The sequence below is a fragment of the Lineus longissimus genome, chromosome 17 (genome assembly GCF_910592395.1).
Source record: "Lineus longissimus chromosome 17, tnLinLong1.2, whole genome shotgun sequence".
Classification (NCBI taxonomy): Eukaryota; Metazoa; Nemertea; class Pilidiophora; order Heteronemertea; family Lineidae; genus Lineus; species Lineus longissimus.
In genome coordinates, this window is record NC_088324.1 from 10484231 (window position 1) to 10512131 (window position 27901).

The following is a 27901-nucleotide window of genomic DNA, read 5'->3' on the forward strand; positions in this document are numbered from 1 at the left end:
GTAATGTAGCCATTGTTTCATAGTTGCTCGAGAAAGTAAGACATTCTTGCAGACAATTCTACGAGTGTCTCGTCGTAATGGTGTCACTTGTTGTTGACATTGCAGACTTAATGGCTTCAACGGATGATTTGGTCCAAATGTTGAAAGGAACTAATGGTTTGGTATTTTCGGAAAATGTGAATGGCCATTGAACAGGTGAGGGAAGTGCTGACTAAAATTGCACTGTATAGTTTACTAAAGGTAATACGTCATCTAGAGGTAATATACTTGGCTTCTTGGCAAGGACGTATCAACATAAAATGTACTTTCTAATGAATTATGAAAACAATTCATTAGAAACAATGTAATCGTGGCGATATCGGAATAATGTTTGACCTTTCACAAAATATATACGTGTAAAAAGAATGGTTGTGCTTTCAAAAAAATTGTATAATTTGATTTTAGGGTAAAGAACGTAACTAATTACATTCAATTGAATGACACAGTCTAATGAGAGTTCGGCCCATATTCAATAAACATCGCATATATAATATTTTAAGAAATGAACGATACAGAACTGATAATATTTCCAAGAAAATAACATTTTCAAATGTTTGTATGATATCTTTTGGATAAATAACCTACATTATACCGGAATCTAAAAAATCCCAGAATCTCATTCTCAGCAACCAAAGTTTGTAACCAATTAATTGTCAAGATGTAATAACAACAAGATATAAACAAGTCAGATATTCATTGATTCAAGAAAATACTATATATGCCTCATAATCAAGTAAAAATATGTAATTCTGTAATAATCCCACAGCCTTGGGAAATAAAATGTTACTCCATCCAGTTACATTATGAGTAATTGGTGAAACTGGGGAGTACCGGGGGACTATAAACTGATATCGCCCGAATCAAATAACCAAACCAACTATGATAAACTTGTAGCACCAAATGACCGGACAACTATTAGATTTTGAGTCCCAGAACGCAGATATACTCAGATTGAAAACCACCAAATCAAATCAACTGGTAACAAGCTATGACGTTTTAATAAAGATATTAATTCATATCAGTATTGGTAGGCCCCTTAAATGTAATTGAGAAAAACAATCAACAAGGTAAACATATATCAATCTAATGATTTGTTGATATTGTCCAAAGTAAACATAATTTTTGATTGGAATTAATTTGGATTGGGACTACTGATGCAATGCAAAGTGATAACTCTACACATCTAGAAATTAAAAAGCGCTTACCTTCGAGGAATTTGTTCCTTGCGATCATTTCGCTAAGCGCGGCTGAGTTGGGTGGTAGGTTCGAAGGGGAGAAGGCCGAGGGCCCGTGGAGATCCGTGACTGTAGCCATAACGATTTATTCAGTATGCCAAGTGCCGGGAATGTGCTCCCGCTATAGTAAAACTGACAGGTCCTTCTGAGCAGAGCTCACGTCAAATCTTAATGCCGTGTCAATTGCGAGCCGGCCAACCATTCCTCAAAGCGAGCCGTTTAAGAATCACGTGACGTGCGCCTCATTACATATTCATGAGCACGCCTACCGACCAGCTGGTAGATGCGAGCGGCAGCGTGTGCCGCCCGCGTCAACGTCAAGTGGTGGTGAGCACAGGTGCCGAGCGCGGAGGACAAACTTCCCCACAACTGTTCGCGTTTGCACGAAGGGCCCGTGAAGCGTTTGTGGGGAAAATAAAATAAGACAAGGAACCTATCGCCTCAAACTCCAGGCATTCTTCCAATGTTTGCTCGGCAAACAAGGAAGTAGTGCGCCTAATAAGATTGTCTCTTCAGCACACAGAACGTGCCAATGTAAACAAAACGAAGTTAAAATCTTCTGGGGGACAACTGTCGCAATTTCTCCCGGCTATTATGAAGAAAGTTTATGCCCCCTTAGGGAGGAAGACCGAGGAGTCTGCTAGGGTACTGCGGGGCGATACCAGGATAGAAAATGTTTTGACGGTTTATTAAACATGACGCTGCTAGATTTCATTCAATCTCATTCCTAATAGATCTATCAACCGAGTGTCAATTTTGCCATCAGTAACATCATTCGGCCAGAAAATGTAATTTCCCCCAGCTCTGCTGATGAGCATAAAATAATAAAACTCGCCACACAATACCGGGGTGACTCTCCAAATTAAATTTACAAGCAATGCAATTGCGAGTAATCATCTAGACCGGGGCAAACAAACGTTTTCAAATTAAAAACTTTTATTATTAATTAGAATGTGGTGTATAAATGATTGTAAGAATCCGGAGTTGGTCATTTGTGTGTGCCGTACGAGTTAGCATGGTTAGTGGGGTACAGGATTTTGGCTAAAGGCATTTAGCTTGTATGTAGACTATAGTTTCTTCTATTGCGTATTCTGCAATGCATCTTATTCATAGCCAGACTAATCAAGCTGATGACTCCATTTCCACTAGGATACAACATTAGATTAAAATCATTATCAGGATTTTCTGCAAAGAGGATTTGGCGGGGCTTCCAATCAGCTGATAGTCTGAGCCTTTCTCTGCACTTTCTCCAGTTGTCACAGTGGTATACGAGGATACAGTAGGACTACGGTTAAGGACTGGGCCTATCCTGGCGTCTGGACGCCACGTGGTCGGACGATATTTCATAGATATAGTTTGAATTCCGTCACGGAGTAAACAGGGATACTGGTGCACATAATTATTGTAATTTGGATTCTGTGTAGTGGTAATATAACTTGATCAAATATTGCAGTGACATGTCGACAAACCGTGATCCAAAAGGAAAGTGTGGTGTGAAATTCCCCGAATTTGGTACTTTTTCTCTTCGTGATGGAGGATTGGGAACTGATATAATAAACCCCTGATAATAAAGGACCTGATAGTGAGCAAGTATAAATTGAAATTAGATTCACCGTGGATTACGATGTAAGAACAAAATAATATCTTATCTGCCGCGGATATAGAAACTAGTGAAGTGTTCCCTACAATGTATGAAGGATGAAGTATTTTTTATTTGTCTTCTAATATAAAAAATACTTGAAAACAAGAGAGTGAAAAGCAATTTTTTATTTGTTTAAAAAAAATAAATATGGTGGTTGACTAGCGTTTTGTCGGGTTCTGTTAATTGCTACCGGGCTATTAAAAATGCCAAGATTAGTATCTTGTTTAGCTTCCTTTTATATCAAAATGAAGATGTCTGTATATCACAATCAAACGATGGGAAAAAATCAGTTTCGGCTTCACTGATAGCAGAACGGCTCGGCTCGGAGTTGCTAGTTATAAACCGTAAGCAAAAGAAGTGATTTTCATTAAAGATCTCAAAAAGAATCAAAAGAAAACTAAGAAACTAACCGAATAAAAACCGCATAAAACTTTTCGTGGTGTCAAAGCATTTTCAAATATCCACTTTTAGGCCTGGCGTGTTATGCAATATACGTCCTTCGAAATTACGACCTTGTCATCACGGATATCTGTGCATGTTCTATCAACAATCCAGGTACCCAGAGTTTGACGGGTCACGTTGCTTATCGCAAATTTCTAACCGTCACGAAACTTTACCTGATTAGGAAATGCTTTGATGTTGAAATTCACGAACATGCCCAATAAATGCACCGGTAAGAAAGTTTGTCATTTCAGACAAGTGTCTTAAATAATGATCACACGACTCCAGTGTAAAATATTAACAGGATTTCACAGAGTTTCTTGATTTTATATGATAACGCTGCCTTTAACCTTCCTTCGTGTCGTATCCATCAGTTTTGAGCTCTAAGACTTGCATAGAAATCACCTCTCTAGTAAAACTATAATCCAACATTTATTCTCTTGGCATAGCCAAACACAGTCAACATGACGCGCTTCTAATCTTTTTATTTCAATTCCATAATCGAAAAAAAGCATTTCCTGAATCCTTTTCCTATCTTATTAGACGACATCAATAAGTTTTCTAGCTGATGAGTATACTATAGATACATGTACATCTTAATTAAAAGAAAACTACATGCACTCTAAGGATATGAAAGAATATCCCCTTAATTGAAATTTGATGTATAATATGATGGCCATTTCGACCGTTGATGTTGTCTTATTTACGCTTCTACATGTAAGTAGTCTACATAATCAAAATTAGCGCCGTATGCAGAGATAATCTCCGCTCAATTAGCCTTACATTTTTTGATCGAAGATCCTACCGAAAAGATGGGTCTTCGAGAAGGGCCTCGAAAGAAGCAAGGTCAGTACAAGATGTCAGTTTCTCAGTAGCTACCTGTAATGTCCCTTTCAGCAATTTCTGCAGTACAGTCACTTTAATTTCTGAGTCAAGTCGCTAAAACAACAGAATGCGCCATTGATATAGAGCTAGTCACCAGAACCTAATCCGATTTTCAAATTACACTCCTTGGCGGTTTCTAATGTCTACATTTGCATGGAATTCATCTCGTACGAGAGACGGTTGAAGTGGGAAATCATTGATTGTGGGGTCATGTTGCAAAGGACACCACTGGTTAAGAGAGTATCACAGCCCGTAGTGATTCTGTATTGTACACGTTCCGTTCTACATGAACTCTTAAGTATGTCGTGCAAATTAAATTGTAAAAATTAGGAAAACGTGCCTTTCAAAATCTGAAATGTCTGATACATGCAGTACTTTTCACAAAAGGTGTTGCATCAGCAACGTATACAAGCGAGGTGTTCATTTCCATGAACCAGCCTTTTTGTGCAGATTATTTCATTTGGCAAAACGTGGAAAGGGCGGCCGGGCGTTTTTGGCCTAACTGATCTCAAATGCTCCACCATATTGATATTTGGCATTAAAACTCCAGCTACTCAGCGAAACTTTGATGGCGAATGGTGAGATAACCACAAATGAATTGAGGAAAAATTCATTCAAATCGGTTTCATATATATATTTTAAGATGCAGCTATGCTACTTTATCTCTTTTTAACAAATAGAAGTTTTCGAATTTCCACTTAGACGCCAACAGGTTCTCGCCGAAGCGGTAACTTTAGCGTCAATTAGTGAAATTATTCCCCCGGGGATGAGCGTCTCATCTTGGCGATCCCGGCACCTTCCTATATCTCTCCCTAATCCCTGCTCAATCAGATGCAGGGAGAACCATGATCACCCAGGTTCTACCGTCTTGCTACAGGCTGTACGGAAATAGTGGAAATGTTTGACGCTTCCCTATTTGTGTTCATCACAGGTTTCAATATAATTATCCGTAAATCTAGAGTTCGATTTTTCCGGACGTCAACCTGTAAATGTACAATACAGTCGCCTACCAAACCCTGATTAATGAAAACTGGTTACTGGACAATGTAGTAATAGGGCTGGTGAACTATCATTTTTACTCTATCGCCTGGAGATCTGAATATACTGCCAGAAAGCCATAGCCTGATATTTTCCGCACAGCCTGTATAATAGCATACCACGCCATGATGTATTCACTACATTTGGCTCATTTTTTATTGGTCTCTCTTCAATCAAATATGTATAGGTACCCAGGGAAATCAACGGATTGCTCCTGATAGGGTTAGCGCGAGCGCCAGTGTACACACAAATTAAGTTAATCAATTTTATACAGAAGCGCTAGCAGCAATTGGGCGGTCTTTATTGGAGCGTACGGTGCCGGGGTGTTGACTCTTGTGCGGTTACGACACCTGCTCTCCGAGGTAAAGATATCATTAAGTAGATTATGGGGCATCCTGATCCTTTTAGGGAAAGTCCGGACATTTGCCCATTTTTCTTAACGGTGTAGCTATGAGTCACTTAAGTTGGGCTGCTTTGCTGATTATGTTGAATTTTTTTATTTCAGTTCTAATGTTAGGTAGGCCTAATAGACAATACGCGTACTGCTATCGTATTTAAAACAATTTCTCGCTTGCATGTACCCGCTTTATTTTATCAATGTCTAAAACTTAAGAAACAAGCAATTTGAAAAAAATCTTATATTACACTCAGTAGATCAAAATATCACAATAGACAAAATGACTTGAAGGTTGACTTCATCTTTGAGAAGAACCTATCAATTAAAGTCTTAATCTTCTTCTTGTTAGCGTTAGCTGGGCCTTTAAGTAAAATAATCTGTGACTGACGTCCCATAATTAATTTTAGATTTTAAATTCCATTTGCTTTTAACAGTACGTGTACATGTATGTACGTGCAAATTTCATTCCAACACAATCACATGTAACGCCCAGTTCTAAATTCAATCTCTTTTTCACAGAATTCATTAGCTACGCCTGTTGAAATCATAGTTGAATATAAACTGTCAAATGGATGAATAAAATGTGAACCGAAAATGACCTAATTATCACATAGTCTTCATTACTAAAATGAAAATTATGGCAGTAGTTTAAATTTAAGGGAATTTTTCACGCCAAGTTTCTCTTAGAATTGCCACAGTGATGCGGGTCCATTGCACTCGTACAATGCGGGTCAAACAGCTTCACGCGCAGCGTAACAATTGAAAAGTTAAAATTTATTATCCTGAGTTTTGATAAAATAACTTAACAAATAAAGCATTAAAATTGCTTGAATGGCACGGATTATCAATGTCAACATGGGGACAGGTCTCTATCTCATAAACCATTCAAATACACCGTCACAAAACCTGCCTAATCCTCAGTTATTGTGAATAAAATAAACTTTTGAAAATTGTCAAAACGAGACAGGTGTGGGGTCTATTCAATAACATTCGATAAACGATACCCTCGAAACTAATTTGCATATATTACTTGTTCCGGAGTTTTTCCAATCTTCTAAAAGGGAACAGAACAGAACTCAAATTGGATCAACAATGGCCGACTATCTCCGATCCGGTGTTTTGTATTCATATGATGCGCCGACCATACGCGAGGTGGGGCTGACCTCTGACCCAAGCGCTTAGAAAAATCGAATAAAACGGAGATGGTTTTCCTTAAACAGGTATGGGGATCTAAGCTTTGTATTCATGACAGGCATGGACCTATAATTTCCCGCCACGCGCCAGAATAAAGTCAATTTGTTTCTTAACCAAACTCAGTTTAAAATAATGATAGGGTGTTGAGAAGTTCAGACGGCCTAATTCAAATAAATCAAATCGGGTACAATAGCGGTTAAATTTATTACCTCCTCTCACCAGGTCTATACCCTGGGCTGAAAAACTGCGCGATTCAGTTATTTATTATGGTCGGATGAAAAATATGCTGCGCATAAAAAATTGCCAAAACTACACAGAAACGATCTCGGATAGTTGGAGATAAAATATGGATCGGTATCTGATAACACAGACGACAGATCGGCGATGGGTTAAGCGCGTGACATTAACAGGTTTTAGCCGTATGCTGAATAGGCGTGTTGTATCTATTCCAGAATTATTTCTGAATGAGATAGCGAAACAGTGTCATCCGTTTCTAGACACAAAGGGTGGAGATAATAAACGATAAATCAAAGATGCCCTTCGAGGGACAACAAAATTATGCGCCATTATAACGAAATTGGACCTGATGAAAGTCCTGGGCCGCTTGGTTAATTTTCAGTATCAAAAACCATTGCCTTTTCGAGAGTTTAGGTAATTTGATCCGTCAACTGTTACACGACCTGGCATCTGTTGACAAGAGAGGCTCATCCCAATCTAAAGTGATCTTATTCACGGCGTAAGATATTCGCAGTGTTTAAAAAGTCACTACTTGAGACTAACTCAACTTGGCGTTATCTCCGTAGTCGCCAAGTTAGAGATAAAGCCATGTAAGATACTGTTTTGGAACAACCTGTCAACGATTATGCTCATGTCATCATATTTCCCTTCCTTGGGATATTAGGCCCAAACGTGGTTACTAATGTAAAAGGTCTTGTTACAAGATGTCAAGCAGTTCTTTCGTGCTCTTAATGCATTTCCTAAATGGGAATAGACTTGCAGTTTTTAAATTTTCAGAACCAGGTAGTTCAATACACCATGACCTGACCCTCGTACTGGCTCATTTTTCCGCCATCAACCCATTTTTCAATCTACGAAATAAAGAAATAGATACATGTAGATATTTAACAAATGCACTAAAAAGATCATCGTTGTCATGAGAGCTGCGCTTCTTAACAACCTTTGGCAAGGCCGATTTGTCATATTCGCCACTGTGATGTCTGTCCGAAGTCAAATTAAAACACAGGGAACTCCGATCAACGATTATTTTCGCGGCACTGACATAAGGGCAGATTAAACTTAAAATCGCTCTTCATTTTCATAATATTTCATTATTCAGAATATAAATCAGATTTTTCCCTTTATCTTCCTACGCATATGAGTTCCCAACAGACAGATTCTTTGCAGAAGTTGTTCTGCAAAAAATCCTCAAAGGAAACAAGGCGCAGGAAAGCGTTTGAAATTGCCTAACAACTTGTTAGGCAATTATCGCCTAGTGTCATTAAGCGTAAAATTAGTTAAAATTAAGGTTATGCTACTTTGGTTCTAAACCATTATCCGCAGTTTTTGTGAGGAGATTCGCTCCGAAATAGGTTGAAGACAATAATTGACTGTAATTTTCCTTTCTGTCTGTTGCGTCATTTTGAGAAATTTTAAAGTCGAAAGCTGCGTTATAAGACTTGCATGAGTTCTGCCACCTCTTTGCTGAACAAAACATCGCATTTCTTCTTAACTAATTGAAAATGCCAGTAAGAAGATGGTAAAATGGCTATTTCTTTTCCATTCTGAAAGAATGGGCAAACAAGGCTAATAAAAATGCACAGCGACAGCCAAGTCCAATGCTGGCACAGGCATACTGACCATGTCACCGTTCATGATATTCACACCAGACCACTGATTAGATACTAAAGGCCATTTATCTCAATCTAACTGACCTTCATTTTCTAAACCCTTTCACTCTTCCCCTTAATTTACTCTGGTAACCCATAAACTTTATGAAGTTCCGAAGGTCATTGCTTTCTCGAAAGCAGTTGTCCTTAGTAATTTCATTTTGTTATTTTAGGCACTTCTAAAGAAGACAGGGTCTTTCCCCGGCGGTAATTGCGACTCCTCACTTTATCAGTGGCCTTGAGGTTTTAGCAACAGATGCCCAGCGCGGAGAATCTATCAATTGTGGCATTTAGAATGAAGTGGGCGAAGTGTCGGCTCATGGCCACGTGGGTTTTTCCTTGACCGATGGTTGACTCTATGAAGTAAATTATTATAGATGGTAATATAGGCTATTTTCATTTTCACATTTTTTTGGTAAGACAATAGCAGATTACCGCATCACCATGGACCTTTAATTTATTTTAGGTTATCAGATGCTTATTACCAATTATTATAGTATTGTTAACCAACTGTAAAAATAATACATGTACGGGAATATTTTCTTTAAACAACTAGTTATTCTAGTAGATCGAAAATATATTTTGTAGCATATTTTTGTACAAGACAAATCGTCGTCTTAATAAGAACAACATTTTACACTCTTTTAAACCTTTTTTGGGCGGTTTGATAAAGCCTCGCTTTACTTTACAGTGCGTTTGATACATTCTCCATGCAATCAGCTGCAGTAGTCCACATGCTTCTCCAATACAAAATCCATCTGAATTGGTCTTAACTGCTGGCGCAATCATATTAATGCTCCCCAAGGATCTTCCGCCATGATTTGATTTGGCGGGAGATCAAGACCATTTATCCACTGGTCGGATTCACCGTATTATGATAGATAAAGTGATAAAGTACTCTCCAGACGATTCTAGCAGTTAACCCATGAAATCGCGCACTATCATTGAAGCTTTGATTCAAAATATGTTAGAATATGAGTTTCATATTATTCTGGGAAATATCAGGGGAGTCTATATTATAAAGCATCTTACAGATGACAAAACCCACTGCACTACAGTAGCATTAACTACGCCAGTCTTTCCAATTATCTATCATAATTTCAATCTGATGTGGCAGTAATTTCACAATGATTTGTTGTCGCCAGGATGGAGTTGTCAGGAAAAGTATATCCACAGATTTTTCTTGTAGAATTAGGCAATGTGAAATTCTCTTTATTTTTGTTGGGATACGATATCAGAATTGTTTACGTTTGAACCTAAAAGCAAGATCCAAAGCGTCGTGGGTTGCAAATTCTCGTACAATCATTTGCTTCTCATAATTAAACGACGTTTGGCAGTAAAATTTCGTTCACCAAATGAATGTTGTTGGTTGACCTGACATGTAGATGTTCATACAGCCACGACTGTATGACTGTAACCTAAATTGTTTTTGAATTGGCTAATGGAAATTTACAATTCCCTCGCACTGGCTAATGGAGATCATTACTGGGCTGTTGTTTCAAATTAGCCAATGGAAACCCAGTATTGCTTTGGCCTATTGGCCAGTGAAAATTCCAGTATGATTTAAACCCAGTGTTTTGAATGAAGCCTGCAAAATCGGCATCAGCGTTGGGAGTATCAACTTAAGTAAGCTTTTATAAACTAAGCTACTCTATTAAGCCTGCGAAACTGTTATTTCATTTCGCTGGCCTTGAAGCAAATCGGATCTAGTTCCAATCCGAGATTTTGTAGAGACGTCGAAGACGGAAGCAGAGTACGGATAGCAGATGAAAAGAGCTTTTGATGCGCCCATTGTGGATGGTGTCTTAGTGTCCTTTTGTAGGAGAAGCTTCTTCGCTGATTAATTTGACTGTTTTCTCACCATGAACAGATATGGCATGCTTTATATTCTGTTTCGAAATGTTGTTACGCGCTAGAGTTTCCTATGAGTAATGGGCCAAAGTTACCACTGTTTTATACAGAGAGTGAATGCCCTTGAGTTAAACTACAGTTAATTTCACGAGGCAATTGCACTGCACGCAAGATGACTGAAAGTTGACAGTATTTTGAGTACAGCCAATCACAAACACGCTATTTTTCATGGCTGGCCTGGTGATTATCCTCCAGACAGACTAGGTATCATAAAAACATGAGGTATGCCATATTTTTGGAGATTTTGATTACTTCCATCAGAACAATGTGACACCTGTTTGCAATTGTGTGGGGTTTGTTGAATGCGCATGATATGTCTTTTTAATGAGCAATGATATCGTATGATATCGGGAATTCCTCCAGGGGTGATTCTGAAGTGATTAGGAAAAGATATCAGTCCGAAGCTATAGAATTCAGACTGGTAGCAGGAAAACTTAAAATTCCTCGGGGCATTCTCCAAAGACGGGATCTCATCCTGTGCGTGCGCCAACCATGTACATGTAATGATGAGTGTAGACTTCTGCTCTGGCGAGTAGCAGAGCAGAAGAAGTTCAGCAGTTGAACATGGCCCAAAATATGAATTCCGTAATTTATTCATCGAAAACCTTCCGTTCCTTATTTCTTTATCGCAATGAGTGTAACTTGCTGTTTTAATACTGCATGTAACTTCATGTAGCTCCATATGAAGCATTTTTTAGCAGTTATCCTTACTTTTCAAATATACAAATTGACGACGATGACACCTACAGTGCTGATGTCACGTAATGAAAACCAACAGTATATCACATCCCAGCACTGTGTCTACAATCGTAACCAACCATCTCTTGTTACCATTGGTAACGTATCAGAATATGTAAGCAGCTACAATAAAATATGTACGAAGAAGGGAGAAATCTCGGCATATTCTTATGCGTTATGATGATTAATTTAGGAACATTTGTCTGGCGTTATTTCCTTGTGCATACAGGCAAATAATGTACACTCGCTCGAGCCGATTTAATCAATATTCGTGGCTCGGCATGCTGTGGTTTCTCCTAGGCGTCAACTAGTGTTTTGTGTACTTTAACGCTTGCTACAAACGCATATGCTTTGAAAATGTTCACCGGTTGGCTCTTTAAGTGCGTGCAATATCATGTGTGATTGTATACACTGGTTATTTCTTGACGAATTTTGACAAAATCTTCAGGCCATTACAATCTGTTCAATGACAGTTATATCAGTCTACAGATCTGCTAAGTTCCTAAAACATTTGATTCATCGCTTTTCAGACGGCCCTACAAGTTATATGGCTCCAAAAGAGCAAAACTCAGTAAAGCTACGACCTTCGGCAGACATAAAACCCTGCACTATACTTAGGGTTTTTTGCGAGCTGAGCGTCATCAGCTGGGACAACATTAGCTCTATAAAATCTTGCGTCTAAAATTTTGATTAAAAGGAAAATAAGTTTTGAAATATAGGACTGTTGTCCCCTTACAAAACGACGCAAAAGTTTATCGCAGTGACCGTAGTTAAGCAGCTTATTTGATACATGACAAAATTAATGACATTAGTCTAGTTTGTGTCAATACACATGACTGTACTTTTCATGCGTTCTGGCAAATAACTTAATGAAATTAGTCTGACTGTCTTCTTGCGTACAGCGAAATATAAGACCCTGTACGTGTATTAACTATTCGTTTACAGCGCAATATATGTATACTCGTAGGTTACAGTGTGAACCAAATACAAATTCTGATGGAGAAAACGGGCAAAGCATCAGTAAGGCTTGTAAAATACATGCATTGGGTCAGCCAATTGAAATGTTATACTCTGGCTTATCGCCTTGTCTCTTTTATTGTACACTAGAAAGGGCTAAAGAAAAGAAAAAAATATTATAACTCAGTCAATGTTAATGAAAATGGCATCCGTAACCATGATAATATTTCATCATCGTACAAATGAGCAATTCTCTTTTATCAGTCCCGAGTATAGCATTGATTTGAGGTGGATGTAGGATGCCTTCCCCCCAACCTTGTTAAAGATGTCTATTATTTCCTTAGACTCACGTGGCGGATGAGTGCTAGGCGTGAAACATGGTGTCTCGGGCATGTCTATCCAATCCTCCAGCCAACGCCTAGGTTGTCAGCTTGCATGCGGACGGACGCAGCACGTTAAGAACCTAATGCGGTTTATTTTGCGGACTCTTCAGAGAGATTGGGCTGCACGTGCAGTGAGGCAACTTACAACATTTCCGGAGGCGAATGCTCGAGATTGGAAGAGCTTCCCGGCGCTAGCGGAACCGCGCGGATCTCAGTGATCCGTCCATACAAAGCCAAACCGGTTCCCTGATTTGTACAATCGTTTAAGCTGGGCTGAACTCTGTAACTCGCACGCGACATCTTGGACAACCCTCAGCAGATTAGTCTCCCTCATCAGTATTCATTGCCTTGTTTTGAAAATGCCTCATTTACATATAGAGAAAGGGTAGGCTACAGACCAAGATGAGGGTACCAGAATGCGTAGGTTGGCTGGGTCTCGACTAAACATGTTGCAGTGAGGACAAATAATGTTAGATATTGAAAACCTAGTCATACATAATTAGTGACGGCTTGATCTCTATTATTATTCCGTTCCACTGTAAATTTTTCATTAGTGTTATTGGCCTGGGCCTTTATTGTCGCGTTTTTCTACTGATTTTCGGACAAAACCCGAATGGGTGGAGAATTAACATGAAAAACCCACATGTCAAATTAATGCATATTTTCACAATGATCCTACACAGTTGTTAATTTCTCTGCTTAAAGAAGTTTTCGACTGAATAAAGAATTTGCCACCGATAGCCAACTGTGCAAGAAATAGTTCTGTCTTGCTTGAAAACGCCCATCTTTTAAGAAGCTGAGACGATAAAATTCGGCAAATTGGGGTGGTGACAGGGCCGTTCTGTTTTTTTATGATACCATAGAAATCCAAGATAATTTTACATATTTTTTTACTCTCCTTTTTTCTTTGACGCCAGTGAATGCTGATGGGAACGAACATGGAAACATTTTAGAGCCAAAGATTTTTTAGCATTTGATAAAAACCTTTCAAACTTTTTCAGCCAACCCAAATATGTGGTAAAATGAAAATCTCCAATGAAAGGCTTAGTCACTTGCTCTTGCCACCGACACGCCTGCCTGCTAACACCGCGAGAACCCGCCAATAAAATAAAACACCTCCCATAGTACCAAACCACTTATGACCCCCTAACCCACACAGTTGATAGCGACAATCAACGTCACAGTCTTCTTTTTTATAAATTTATGCCCTTCAATTTCCATAAGTCGGCAATTCTGATTAGTTTTTATGACCCTCACGCTACCCCTTTAACACGCCCTTTTGGACTCCAATAAAACACCATTTGGCTGACCGTAAAAATACATCCATCGGACAGCCTATTAACAGGACCATAAAACGTTTATCAAGTGTCCTTATTGTTGCATCTGTATTAACGGAGTCTGCCGGTGAACATTCAGTCGCTATTTTCAACTGTTTCTGAAAACAGCACCCCAACAAAGATGGCTATATTGTGTATTTGAAAGATTTCAAGCACCCACATGAAGTCGTCGAAAATACTCTTACAGGGAAGAACACGTCATTTGCCTCTGGCTAAGAATCGCTCACCAGTATATAGTTGGAAAAATCTATATTGGTTTGCGGCTTACCACAATAAAGGCTAGAGCTATCAGCTCTGATGTCTTGTGCCTTTCTTCTCTGTTTACTGTCGCACACGATCGAACAGTTCTCTGCCAAATTAGACATTGCAGTTTTGCTCGGTCGTACATGTATGTAGCAAAAACACTACTGCCCTGGTCGTTTTTGTCATGGTCCTGGCTGTCAAACAAAACCTGAGAATTGAGTAGCCAAAAGAATCCCAATCCACTGACTTTTTTGTAAACATTCCCTACGTATAAAAAACCCACGACAACATCCCCTCAGCGACTTCTTATATTTTCTTTTTTTATGGGGAACTCTGCCGCTGGTCCGTGGCTATATCACCTATAACACAACCAAAACAAGACTCTTGACTCCGGCGAAGTGCCACTACGCGTCATAATCCTCTCCCCGAAGCGCTCGTTTGGGCACATTAGCGTGATTACTTCTTGGCGAGGAGACATTGCCGGGCGAGTGACTCGGAAAATTTCATTAGCGCGCGGGCAGAATGGCGGTTAATATCGGCCGGCTCAGGTGGGACTTGCAAAGGGATAATATTTTAGGAGGACATGCCATGACTTCGAGTAATCTTCAAGTGATTTGAGGAAATGGCTCGGGATGTCGGCCATTGTGATTTACACAAAACAGCACCAGTTGTAATACATTTATCTCCTATATTGGCCATTATTGGTATTAAAAATATAAAAGGTGAAATGTTCTATTTAGGGGACTGAACCTTGCTGTTCGTGCAGTTTAAAACTTGGAACAGTTTATGGTATCCTGAACAGTCCTGACTGATATTATGTGAAATTACTTGCAAGTTTTATGTTTACGACAGTGGTCATTGTGCTCCATCAGCTTGGCCTAGTGTTTAGGCCCGGGAACATGAGAACAGGAAGTAGTTTGGTGCATTTTCATAACCTGCAAAAAGGTAAAATACTTGCATGGATGATAAGGGCCTTTTAACAATTATTTACGAAGAGGCCAATGCGCGTAATAATATCATTAAATTCTGTTTGATACCTTTTGATTTATTTACAACAATCTGTAGGAGGTAATTTTCGAACATAGGTTGACAAAAAGATGATACACAATTTGTGGATCTACACAAATTGTGGATCTAATTGGTCTTATTCATGAACAGTGTCGCTAACGACAAGAGTTAAAACACAATATTTCAATTTTGCTGACTGGACATTGGGGCGTATCTCATCAAACGGATACATGCCTCAAATATCATCATCCCGTAAATGTCCGCTCGCGCGTCACGCAAACCAGTTTATCCTCGCATCATAAATTGTCATATTATTGTATATTTCCTGCGCCAAACATTTCAACAATAGCAGACGATTCTCATCCAATTGTCCAACAGATGGCAAGCGCAGACGATAGAATACGCATGCGCAGTTAACACGTGAGCCAGCAACAGCATCACCGTAACATTATTTATAATGATGTGTGCATGATTTTTTTATATTTTGCACAATAATTGTCACCTTCTAGTAGGATTTATTACATGCATTTCCTTTTTTGATTTTATCGCAGTCGTGGCGATTTTGTTAATCTTATTTTTTGTAATTCATGAATGCGTTTCGGCACCATTACTGACTGCTATTTTTTCTCGGAAGGATTAGTTTGCGCCATTAAATAGTACATTTGCTCTATTCTTTTTCATCCGATCCCGATTTCCACACAAAAACAAGAATTAATATGGACTTAAAATGTCTGAAGCAATGAAACTGCAGTATCTTATCTAGCACTAGGTTAGAGATTCTGACAGTAGGGGTCCTTTACAATATATACCAGATACTATCAATGACTCAAGCACAAACAATGTGCGAAGGACAGCAGATCCTGATAAGGCACCCATCCTCGTCTAGGTGAACTTTTGCGTAGCACTATTCAGGACGACCCATATCAGACTCAAAATACAAGCTGACACCACCATCTGTAGCAAGGTTTTGAAAAAAAACACCCAGAACATTCACAGTGCTATGGTATAAACTAAAAGTCTCTATCAGAGACGAATCAAAAACAAATTAACATTTCGATTTGAAGTTAGTTGAACTCGTTACTCTCACTCCAAGATTTATGCGAATTCTAAACAGGTATTGAATGTTCTACCTGTTACAAGATACGCTGATATACTAACGGATATTATTTGTTACTGTCATAAGCATCATCCGCGTCCCCTGTATTGATGGCGACACTCTAATAACGATAAGTGTTTCTCCCTGCGGAGGTTTTAAACCTAAATGTGACGTCCTGCCCTCAAAACGAGCAATTCCATTAAATAACGTTCAATACCTTAATAGTCGCCATCGACTTGGAGTAGATCGTGATAGGAGGGTAACCCGATATTGAAAAGGTGTCTGGTGATTTGCAAATTGTTCTCCGGCGTGGATCTCCCCTACAGCCGGCGAAATACTTTACGGATCACAGACGGACGAAAATGGTACATTTACTTTAAAACACTTCTCCAGAGTCTTTTACTTTGAACGAGGATATTTTTAACGCCATCAAATGTAATTTACATTTGATGCTAGTTCCAGTCAACACTGTCAACCGCCATATTTCCGCGGGAGTTTTAGCTTTTAAAGGAAAATGCGGAAAATTATTTTTTTGATTGAAAAAAACGATTGACATGTCCGAATCCACCATTATAAGAATCGCGACCAAGGTCATTTCTCAAACCGCGGGTTTACAATCAGTCATTTTTCCACCAAGTATTTTCTACCACTTTCCCTCGTCTTGGACATAAAGAATTTGTTAACTGAAGCTTTGCCCCTGAAATATACCAGCAGCATAGCCGACATGATTATCCCCTCCAAGTGATCGCTGCGAAAATTGAGGTCGTGGTGGCCTCAATGCAATATTCATTGAGATCATTGTTGTGAATATTTAACCAATCTGATTGGCTGTCCTTAGAGACCATAGAGCCGGATAGGTGGCTGTGTTCATTCGTCTACTAGCTCCGCTTAACAATCCAATCAGCAGCGGATATGGGAATACATCATTGGACATGTTGGTTAAGGTGACTGTCATGAAATAAAATAATTTTACCCTTTTTAAGGCAATGAATAATCATATTGAATGTTACGTTAAGTCAAATGAGCAAGAAAAGGAGAGCATGGCTGGAAAAGGAGAAGTAAACGAGGATATAATTGTTTCAAGCGTGCATATTTCGATTTTCTGGATGCGAAACCCTAAGGACTAAAAGCACAGGTTAGGCCGCACAGAGCGGCAAGGGTGTGTATTTCGACCTTTTAGAGAGTCCCAGGACCTACGTGTACTGTGTGACAGCTCAAGGCGTCAGCGTGCGTATTTCTCTGAAATATTAATCAAATGATTGAATCCTCCACCGCGGTAGCCTCTCCTAAGACTCCTAATGGTCTACGCGGGAAAAACTAATCAAATCTAACAGTTCCCGCGGGACTCTACTGGGCTCTAATGAAATTTAAAATCAATAAATCGTCCAGGGAGTTTGGCGTATGATCAATCAAAAATCCTTTGTAGCGTGAGTTGGCCATGGATTGCGAGGCGCGATACGTAATTAAAGGTAACTCTGTCAGTTGTGCTATGGCGGGAATGGTCCCAGGGGATTATGACGTATCACAGGATGCGTGATGCGAGGTAAAGGTCATCTTCAGACCCAATGTGTTGTAAAAAAACAGGAGAAACAATATTTTGTGGTGGCCGAAATACTTCATTTTTTACTTTTTCCAACCCGATAAGACAAAATATTGGAGAAGAATAACTAATGCAAAAGCGATATGAATTGAGATCAAATGTTTAAACGACATCTGATTTTCGCAACATGAATGATCTGTAATTCTGGAGAGGCGTGGTCATATATGACATACGATGATAGATTAATCATCACACGCTTCATTGACCTTCATTGCCTTTCGGTTTCACACAGCCCCACTTGATCTTTTCGCAACCCCACCCAACCCCGGGAAATTTCGGCACGAACACGTTAGTCCAATTGTGTTAACCCAGCCGAAATCAATCGCAACACCGCACAATTTGAAACCACCACCATTGGAAGCAGGACCGTATCGAAACCCCAGCCAAATTCGGCGTATCAACTTTCTAAAACGTGCCAGTGAAATTTTACCCGCGACATTAGGAGGAAAAAATCATTCTACCTGAACGGGGAACCACATGCTTAATTGATCCAAATTGTCAATTGAGTCATTTTGGTTTTAGATTCTTCCCAATGGCTCATTGGTTGTACATGAGCGAATGGGCACATTTAAAAATCTTCACGCTGGCGATATTTTAAATTTATTATCCGTAATTTTATGTTTTTGACACGTGGATCACGGGGTGAGCACGTGGCCAAGACCTTCTGCCCCATCTGTTAAGATGTAATGGTGTGTTCTGGGAGAGATGCTCCTTCTAAAGCAAATGATGTGTGGCACGTGACCGGACGTTACGTGTATTGTCTCTGCGGGACTGCTTTGTACATGCGCAGTAGTTCAGATCAGCGCCTAACGTCTGACGAGCTGTTGCAATTCATTTTCTAGTGGCTTCTCATTCGTCTGATCATTTTGTTTAATAGGCCGTGATAAACTTATCAACACATGAATTTCATCTAAATAGAGTGACATGTATTTAGTTGAGAAATAGAGGTCAAGTTAATGGGAAAGACTGTAACGAAATAATTGAATTTGCACCTCACATAGAATGTTCGAGACAAGAGTTCAATGTGAGTAAAGCTTTTAGGAATACAGGCTGCGTTTTTTAAAGCAACACGAATGCAAAAGAATTGAGTCAAGAGCACGCGAGTTAACTTGACTTATCATGGCTTTTTAGACAACAGTTGGGCGATTTGTAATGTAGAAGGAAACCGGGCAACCCGGAGGTAACCTACGCTCTGAAAGAGAGAGTACTCCCTTTCTAACATGAGTATCATACACCGTGACTGACTGATGGAATTGTTTGGACTTAAAGCTGCAGTATAATTCTATACGACCGAGACAAACAAAGCAAACTTTTTTCGGATCCTGAAGAGTCGACTTCGGTTGAATTCCTCTCTACGATAGAAGACCATAGATTTCGCCGTCGCCAAACGGGACAATCCCCGGAACAAATTTACGACATAGGGTGCATCGGCATACGCGACGCGTGGTGCTAATTTGAAACTTCTTAAATTCGCGGCATACGTTGATCAATTCAGTAAAATCTTTAAAACGATACATCTTATTTCACCCGAGTTAAGACTTTGTAAATCCCAGTGTGGTACCTCTGATATTTTTCGGTCGTTAGCTCTGAGCGTCTGTTTAGGGTGGTTTGCCGGGGAAGCACGCTGGGGCCAACAGAAGGGTGACGTTATTAACTCTGCGGTGGCAACTGTGAGTATAATGTGCTATTGTCTCGTAGCTTTGTAAGAGCAGACGATGATTTGGCAATTTTACTTGACTTCTTGTCGCTAACGGCAAGTTGTTTAATTTAAGACAAAGTTAAACCGTCTTCGAAGCCGGGTGATGATGAACTTATGTATTGCTAATGCTTTAATACCTCATTTTGATATCATTTCTGGTGAAAAATATCTAACGCCGTGATATTAGATATAAAACATATCAAACGATGGAGATCGAAACAGAAGTTTGGTGAAGTAAATCAGGCATTCTAACCTCAGTCAGAAAAAGAAAAGCCCCCCTCCCTCAGGTACGCCTGAATTATATGAAGCATTCAAATCCAAACACCATGATAGGAAATCGCTGAATTCATCTGTTGTCACTTTAAACTAAATGTATAACAATATCATGAATATATGTATGTCTAATTTGGGCAATTGGTTTGGATGAGAAAAAAATCAAAACCATTTTCTTAACTGAAGGGAAGTCTCGTCTCGGTCGTATTTTGCACAAAGTGTCATTGAGGGGCGCAGTTTACGCTGTCAGGTCATTAGCCTAATTGAAGTTACCGATTTAATGGGCAGCGTTTAGTTTTATGTCTTAACCCATTACGACTACTTTCTACTTCTACCGACGTATTTTAGTGGACGAATAAAAAAAATACATCCCGTGAACCGTCTGCGTGCGTGATTATCAGAACCCTGATGACTTTGCTCTTTGGGATATACTCTTACCTAGTACATGGCTGTATTTGTTGAAGCATGCCCCTCGGTCCTATAGGAACAAATATCAGAAGGGTGTAAACACCTGTGTACACCATGATTAAACACACCATAAAGTATATATAAAGTCATCTTTCTATCTTAGTGGTGCATTTACACTACAAATGCATTGCAATGTAGACTGACTTTTTGTGTGCAGTGTGTACATTCATGTAACACGTTATGTACACAAAATGGAGGTCCGATCCTTCGGAACCTTGTTCCTATTGCACTTCGAGGTCATTTGGCCACCAAAATACAGCTTCATGTCGTTTAACAACTATACAATATATCAGAAAGAAGTAAAAACGACTAAAAGAGCAATTATGAAAGTTAAAACAACACCACGTGCCCCGGCCATCCTGAGCACGCGGCCATCAGCTTCTTATGATGACTTTGATAATCCAGGTTCTAACAACATCCGGTGACGCCTCACAATCTTACTAAGTGCTGCCGGGAGATCAAGGAGCCATTTCCTTGATTGTTTTACCTCCAGATTAAGAGAGTTTCGATAGATGGCGGACCGTATACGACAAAACATAGATTGCACATCAAGATCAAGTTCAGGTTCAAGTTGTTCTACATAACTTAGTACACAGAGGATGATTACAAATACAGTTTTACAAAAAAATATAACTTTCAAACTTAATAACCTAATATATGCAACATACATACAAGATGGAGAAAACTAAGTCTATGATTACAACTACTAGACTAGTAAGGGATATTTGGAAGACGGGCGTATACTTTGAGCATCATTTACCGTCGATGAGGCACCTGGTGAGAGATGGCGGAACTGAACTTAAGCCCAAAAAAGACACCCACTCCATCTGTTGGAAATGTTTGAAATACCAGGTCCGTTAGGAGATCAATGATTTACCAACCAATTGGTTAAGTACAACCAACCTAAAACAATTTTTTGTCTTAGGTATGTGTAGAATGGTTATATGGGATTTAAGGAATATTGCAAATTCAAAGGTCTTAAACCTGACATAAACAGCTTCAGTTAAACTTTAAGTACCTGATGAAAAGTCATTTGGAAAAATTGTACTACGTCTATCAAACCCGAGGTAAACTGGGGGAATTTGAAGATTTATATATCAACAACCACGACTTCTTGTTGGTGGATCAAGGGAAAATAACGATCAATATGATCTTTTGAACATGTAAAATCTACGGTATTACATTATGTCATCTACTCTGTATCACATCAGGTCATCACGTTATAGATACATGTAAGTACTCCTAGACGCCGGGAGATCTGTAGGCTCTATGTAATGAAGAAATAAACGAATGTTTAAAAAAAAAGAAAAAAAAAAAGAAAAGAAGATTCTTAAAGGTCGGGGACAGATGCAATCTACAAGCCTCACCATCGGTAACGGTTGCTAAGTGAAACTTGCAACGTGTACTGGTGTACTTTTGATCCGCAGCAAATGCTAGGTATCCTCTCATTGGGGGATTGGGACAGATGGCGACTTGGTTCCCTTTTCTTGGTAACGCTTCGAGTAGAGGTTCCAAATTACTCTAACGGACCTCTGGAGTGGTCAGAATGGCTTTTTCATGCAAGAACTAATCCACTGACTGAAGGTGATTGTGTATTTCAAAAGTCAAACTGACGATTGCATGTATTTTTAAATATAGACACGTAAATTCAAACGCACGACTGTATCGGATGGCTTGAAGCAGATGTAAAATAATCCAGGCCTGAGAATATTCAGGGAAAGAACTTCTAGCGCCTTCATCTCTAGACAAAGGTACATCGGGAGTCGGGTCTACCCTTACATGGTATGCAGAGCGTGTACGTATAAATTATCCTGCTTTGAAGTCGAATAAATTACACTTGACTCTTCCCAATAGTACATTTGAACGGAAGTATGCGTACGTTCAACGATTGAACGTTCGAACCGGATCCATATTAAAAGAATACATGTTTTTCTTCAGTATTGGGACGTTTCATACATGCATCAGGTTAGCTCGATTAGATGCGGCTATTTGGTTAGCCAAGCTAACCAAATGGCTATTTGGTTAGCCAAGCTAGCCAAGCTAACCAAATAACCAAATTCTTCCCATATATTTATATTTCACAATATATATGGAGGAAGAAACTGCCTTCCCAAGTTTCAAGCGCAAATCTGAAGCTAGGTCTCTCTAGACTTTCAGCCAGGCACACCTACGAAAACCTAGCTCAACTTTGGGGTTTACTGATACCCTAGGTAGCTTAGGGTACATGTACATGCTTTAAAGTAATATTGACTTCCCTGATTCATAAGGACCAATGGAATGAAGCCAGAAATGTCAATGAAGCAGCTGATCCCCTCCCTTTCCACGTACACTTAGAATATATCAAAAACAATTTTGCTTAAAACACCCTCGCTCACTACCGCATCACACTCATACCGAATTTGAATTTACTTGACAAACAGAAGATACCTACAGTGAGTAGAAAATAATTTTTCTTATTTTGATCAACCGTCCGCTTTGTGCTTTTTCTACTTTTGGGGAGGGTGGGTTTGCGGTAACTTTCGAACAACCATATCTCAGCAGCGCAATGCAGGCACTGGCGCAAACGCGCAAACACCATCCTGACAAGTTTCGGCTCGGACCCATCCATTCATCAACTAGGAAGGACTGTCGCCCTGGTTTAGGCATGCGTTCCTGCTCACGAGCGATCAAGCCATTACATATACACATTTACCACGGTCTGGACTACAGATTCCAGGGTAGTAATAAAAAGCACTGTGAATATAGATAAGGGACAGGGTTATGACCATCGGATGTCGTATAAGTAACTATATTGGGGAGCGGAGTACATTGGTCCATCCTTTGGTGTTTTGGTCTTCATGCAAAACCATTCATTCGTAGTTTGACTCACAGTCTATATGAGCAATCGCAAAAGGTGCGCCATTCTGCTCAAAAACTAGTTTCACATACGGCATAGATCCATCAAGGAGTTACGTGTCGATAATATAAGCTGTGTCACATTGTGGCATTAGAGGCCAAAATAGTTCTCCTAAAAATAATCTTGTATGGATATAGCCTGAGCCCAGTAATATGATAGATAGTTTGCAGCTCATTTTAATTACTTAATGGCCTTTTTGAAAAAAGTGTCTAGAATCGGTCACTCGCTGATTTACGTGCATTTTAAAAAAGTTAAACAGCTAACTTACGTGATTAGGAGGGGGGGGGACAGAACACCACTTTTCGCTCGAAATATGCTTGGTTGTTTCACGCTTAATTGCACCAAAACAATGCAAATATAGTAATTGTTCACGAAGTTCACGTGAAATCGCGTCAAATCTCATTTGATGAAAACCTACTAGGTCACACCAGGCGAGGAAAAATCTGCTACTGTTAATTTTTTCATCTGATTGGCCATATCATTCATGAAGTGCATGCATTTAACTCGTTAGTTAACTCTAAAATCCATCCCTTACTTCAGCTCAATACGGACGATTGAAGCACAGCAATGAACCGAGCCCAGTTAATCTCGGTGTGTCTATTGGGGTTGATCACCGGCGAAATGGGTAAGCTGATTCGCTGAAGAGACAAGGCATTCGATTGGTTGTTTGGTCGAATGTCCAAGCTAACATATAGGACCGATTGGCGGGATCTTCCAAATATAGTTTTAAAGATCAGTTAACTTCCATTTATACAAGACGACAGAATTAGTTTTTAGGCGTGATTACACATTTAGGAGTGATTTAATTTCAATATAAAAAAGTTATAATGATAATTATAGTGATAATTCTTTTGGTAAGTTTTATTTAAAATCCTGGTTATTCTGACTATAGGCGAAATAAAACCAGGATTAACAAACCTTTTTTTCATTTCGTTTCATTTTCATTTCAGTTAATGGACTTGACTGGCCTACATACCCAGGCAAGGAGGGAATCCGATCCAGCAAATGTCAGAAAACACTCAATTGCGGCACTAAAAACATAGCGACAAAACTAGTTTGCAAGGGGTTTTGTCTTGGAAGAAAACGATTCTGGGAGTAAGTATTATTGGATGAGATGATTGCGAAATCCCACGCAGCGTAAACCTAGGATACCATCCATATGTCTGTGAAAGCGGCAGAGCCACGACGGTAGACCGGCGTTGTAGAACCACACAGTTAGATAGAATGTCCGTTTAGGCATGAGAGACATGGGCCAGATAGTGTCTTTTTCTAACGACATTATATCGTCCAAACGAAGCCTTACATGTAGCTATACTGGTTGCCAACAAATCGGCGCATCATATCAGAGTTACCCTTAATGTGTATGAAAGCTACGTACCCAATTTTTATCCGCCATTTTGGTCTTGCGGAAAACTATTGGTTCTGTTTGCACCAATAGTTAACTTATGATTACCATTGAAATAATCTGGCCCATTTCGGTCCCTCCGATATATTTTCCCTTAAAACTTACTTTTGCAGCTTTTCATTTTAAGTTTGTCCTACTTCCAGAAAATGTGGGAAAAATGGCTCTAAATCGAAATCCAAAATATGCAATGCTTTAATTGCACAAGCTTGCGAACGAGCCGGAAAAGGTATGTCGTGTTGTCATCTTGATAACGGCGTAACGTTTTTTGTTGTTCGCCATATCACAGAGCACAGTGGCCGCTTGGCCTTGTCCATAGAACTAATAATGTACTAATTTACACTTATAGATCTCAACTCAATAATTTTCTGTGTCTGTTCCGTTCTCCAACAGATAGACGAAATAAGCCGTCGATTTTCGAAAAGCACTATGATTGGGTCACTCTGGTCTGTGTCGTGCAAATGTGGGGACCGCCCAAATATGCGTAGATCGTAATTTGTCTATCGTAAGAAAAACTATCATGCCAAGCGAATAAACGCTGAATAGATCAAATTCAAGCAGCATGAAGCTTCGAGATAAAAAAATCATTGGCCGGAAAAAGACATTTTTTGCTCTAAATATGACTTTGGAAGTTTTTAAAAGGTGAGCATAGTTTCGCCTCTGTTTATTTTGTCAACCGGACAAAAAATATTGGGATTTTGTTTTGAGGTCATTCGCAAAAATCGTCGAAATATACTCTCGCAAAATTTCGGCGGTTTGTAGTATTTTCCTAAATTTTTCCCGTGACATTTGTTGACGATTTATGTTCGATTGGCAAGCATCGAAAGCCCAGATGCGAGACTGTATGCGTACACATGTTTCTGTTTTTTCTCCCACATGTTTGTACATGTAGTGTAAAATTAGGCCCGCCTGAATTCTAATCGATCTTCACATCAGTCGACAGATTAAGCCGCTGCGAATTTCTTTTCCCGTTTTTTTTTAATGGGCCGTCAGTTACAACTTAACTTTTACAAACAAATATTGTTGAAATAATGGGTCTTTTTCATACTTACTTGCGAAATGACCAAAAAAACACGTTTGATAGTAGCACAAAATATAGTAATGATGATAATAATATGATAATTTTTGCTCAAATGCTTCTCTCCTTTTCTTATTTAAGGGCTTATCAGTTTGACGGACAAGGCGGTTACACAGATCGTATCCCTGGCCACAGGTTTAATTGGGGGAAAAAGGGACATGAGCACCGAAGAACTAGAATATTTTAACGAATTGAAAAGACGGGGAATCGACTTTGAAAGGAGACAAGAATAGACAATGAAACATATTGATGGCAAGCGCGTATCATGTACATGTAGAATGACACAGATTTATTATTATTTATTATTTCCACTCATTGCAGAAGTCGTGCTGCCAGTTCGGAGCACGACAAAATATGCTTATTGCACCAGCTGCTCAGTCTTTTCCTTATTCCAACCATTTTTGTTATTCAACTGCAGGCCACCTGGTGATATTGTGTTGTGATAATAAACACAGTTTTAAAACAATGAGATGCGTTATATTTGACTTGTTGCTTGCTTAGTGTGTAATTTTATAATACGTAACACGGTGCACACTGCATAAGTACATCATGTTTGTACCGCCTTAGGACAATGCAGGAACGCAATTGAATCTGAGTCTGCTAAATTTACATGTATGAAAGCCGAAATTATATCGCTTCATGATTGTAATTCAGTCTCAAAGGTGAGGTCGGGGTATGCGTGATATAGGGACAAGAGGCTGATCGAACGCCCCTGTATATTACACAGGACAACACATCCGTATTCCATTATGTTCTCACCTATCTGATGACTGACAAATCGTATTCTGCATTGAGACCATTCCCTATGTGGCTTGGACTCTTCTAGCGATCAGGAAGTGCTTGGTTCGAACCCCCACAGTCAGCGTGAGACTCAGGCAGGACACTATGCCTTCAAGATTTTTAGAGATTAATGATCAAGTTGTATCACTGATTGAGCCGCTCATCTGCTGAGGTTTGGATTTTGATAATAGACCGGGTTAGCATAAAGTGGGATGACAGTCTTTACCGTAGTTTATACCAGACTATACAAATCAACCAAAAACCTTTGATACTTTAACCTCGACCTCATTTTGTAAGACACAGAGTTAAAGGCCACGAAGTGCAGGATGGGACTGCTACAACTTGGCCTCGAATCCCAGTGACACACCGGACTTTGCTTTCTGCGTTGAAAAACCATTGACAAAACCTGAAAACAGCTATTTTTTCTCAGCATTGTCCGATCCTTTAATGCAACGAAAGTCTTTACCTTAAAACAGCATTCCACATTTAATACTTTCTAGGTCTCCTCTTGGTAACGGATGTTGCAGTCAAGGCCATCGTCGGTCTGGCCACTACGGCTATTTTTGCGGGCAAGCGAGACGAGCGGACGGTAGAAAAGAGAGTTCCCCAGGCGAGGTATGCTGCTCTGGCCAAAGCGGAAGCATTCGTCGCAAAACGAAAATTCGGCACCTAAGGCTAGACCGAGGCGGCAAAAGCCAGAGTGAGGCTGTTAACTAACTTGGCCAACAAGGCGAAAACATGAACAAGATCGCTGTTATTTGCTTGTACCCGCCTAAAATTAAATAAAGATACTTCCGGTTTATCAGTGGGCGTACGTTTAGATAATTTGCTCTAACCATTTGATTAACATGATATGCCATTACTGGGGCTACACTGACCACTGCTCGTTCAAGCTGTTCAAGCTGCCAATATGGTAGAGAGGTCATAAGGCGAATTTCCGACTTCGAATTCGACTCGCCTTTGAGACTGAATAACAGTCATGATAGTGATATTTTCGTCTTGTTTACTAGAATGGAGAGCATTGTCAAAGCGATGAACCGAATCTTTATCCACAGGAATCGGAAGCCTCTCTACTATGAGACTGCTGAAAACAAAATGCTGATATCTTTATGTCTTGTGGAACCGAACTGGAGATATTGGTGTCTTACCAAACACAACGAGTATGGAGATAAAATGTACATTTAGGTCAAATGACAGCGCCACCCGATGATGTGGTTTTTCAATAAACCGATTTTATCCGAGCAATACTAAAAAATATACATTTTTGTTGCTCTT

The 27901-nt window shown here is 39.5% G+C and overlaps 2 protein-coding genes and 1 long non-coding RNA gene across 7 annotated transcripts in view; 2 read left to right on the forward strand and 1 right to left on the reverse strand.

Annotated features, from left to right (window-relative positions):
* LOC135501739 (LIM/homeobox protein Lhx3-like) overlaps nt 1–1595 on the reverse strand; it is a 30875-nt gene extending 29280 nt beyond the window's left edge. For 2 of the 3 annotated variants that reach the window (XM_064794004.1, XM_064794002.1), the window contains exon 1: nt 1245–1594. In XM_064794004.1, coding sequence (XP_064650074.1) covers nt 1245–1353 — 109 coding nt within the window. In that variant the 5' untranslated portion in view covers nt 1354–1594. Of the gene's footprint in view, nt 1–1244 lie in introns of all 3 variants that reach the window. The other variant, XM_064794003.1, reaches the window with a different exon arrangement.
* LOC135501740 (cerebratulus toxin A-III-like) lies at nt 154–27446 on the forward strand. 3 transcript variants are annotated; one of them, XM_064794006.1, is made up of 5 exons: nt 154–195; nt 23907–23991; nt 24317–24461; nt 24915–24997; nt 27127–27446. In XM_064794006.1, exons 2-5 carry the CDS (start codon nt 23934–23936, stop codon nt 27297–27299), a joined length of 459 nt encoding a protein of 152 aa, XP_064650076.1. In that variant the 5' UTR covers nt 154–195; nt 23907–23933; the 3' UTR covers nt 27300–27446. The 3 variants fall into 3 exon arrangements, with proteins under 3 accessions (XP_064650076.1, XP_064650075.1, XP_064650077.1); XM_064794005.1 differs by lacking the exon at nt 154–195 and adding an exon at nt 22864–22902; XM_064794007.1 differs by lacking the exons at nt 154–195; nt 27127–27446 and adding exons at nt 22864–22902; nt 25928–26360.
* On the forward strand, nt 2177–3077 carry LOC135501814 (uncharacterized). Its single transcript, XR_010449645.1, has 2 exons — nt 2177–2332; nt 2528–3077. It is a non-coding gene; the product is annotated as an uncharacterized LOC135501814 (long non-coding RNA).
* Nucleotides 27447–27901: the final 455 nt, after the last annotated feature.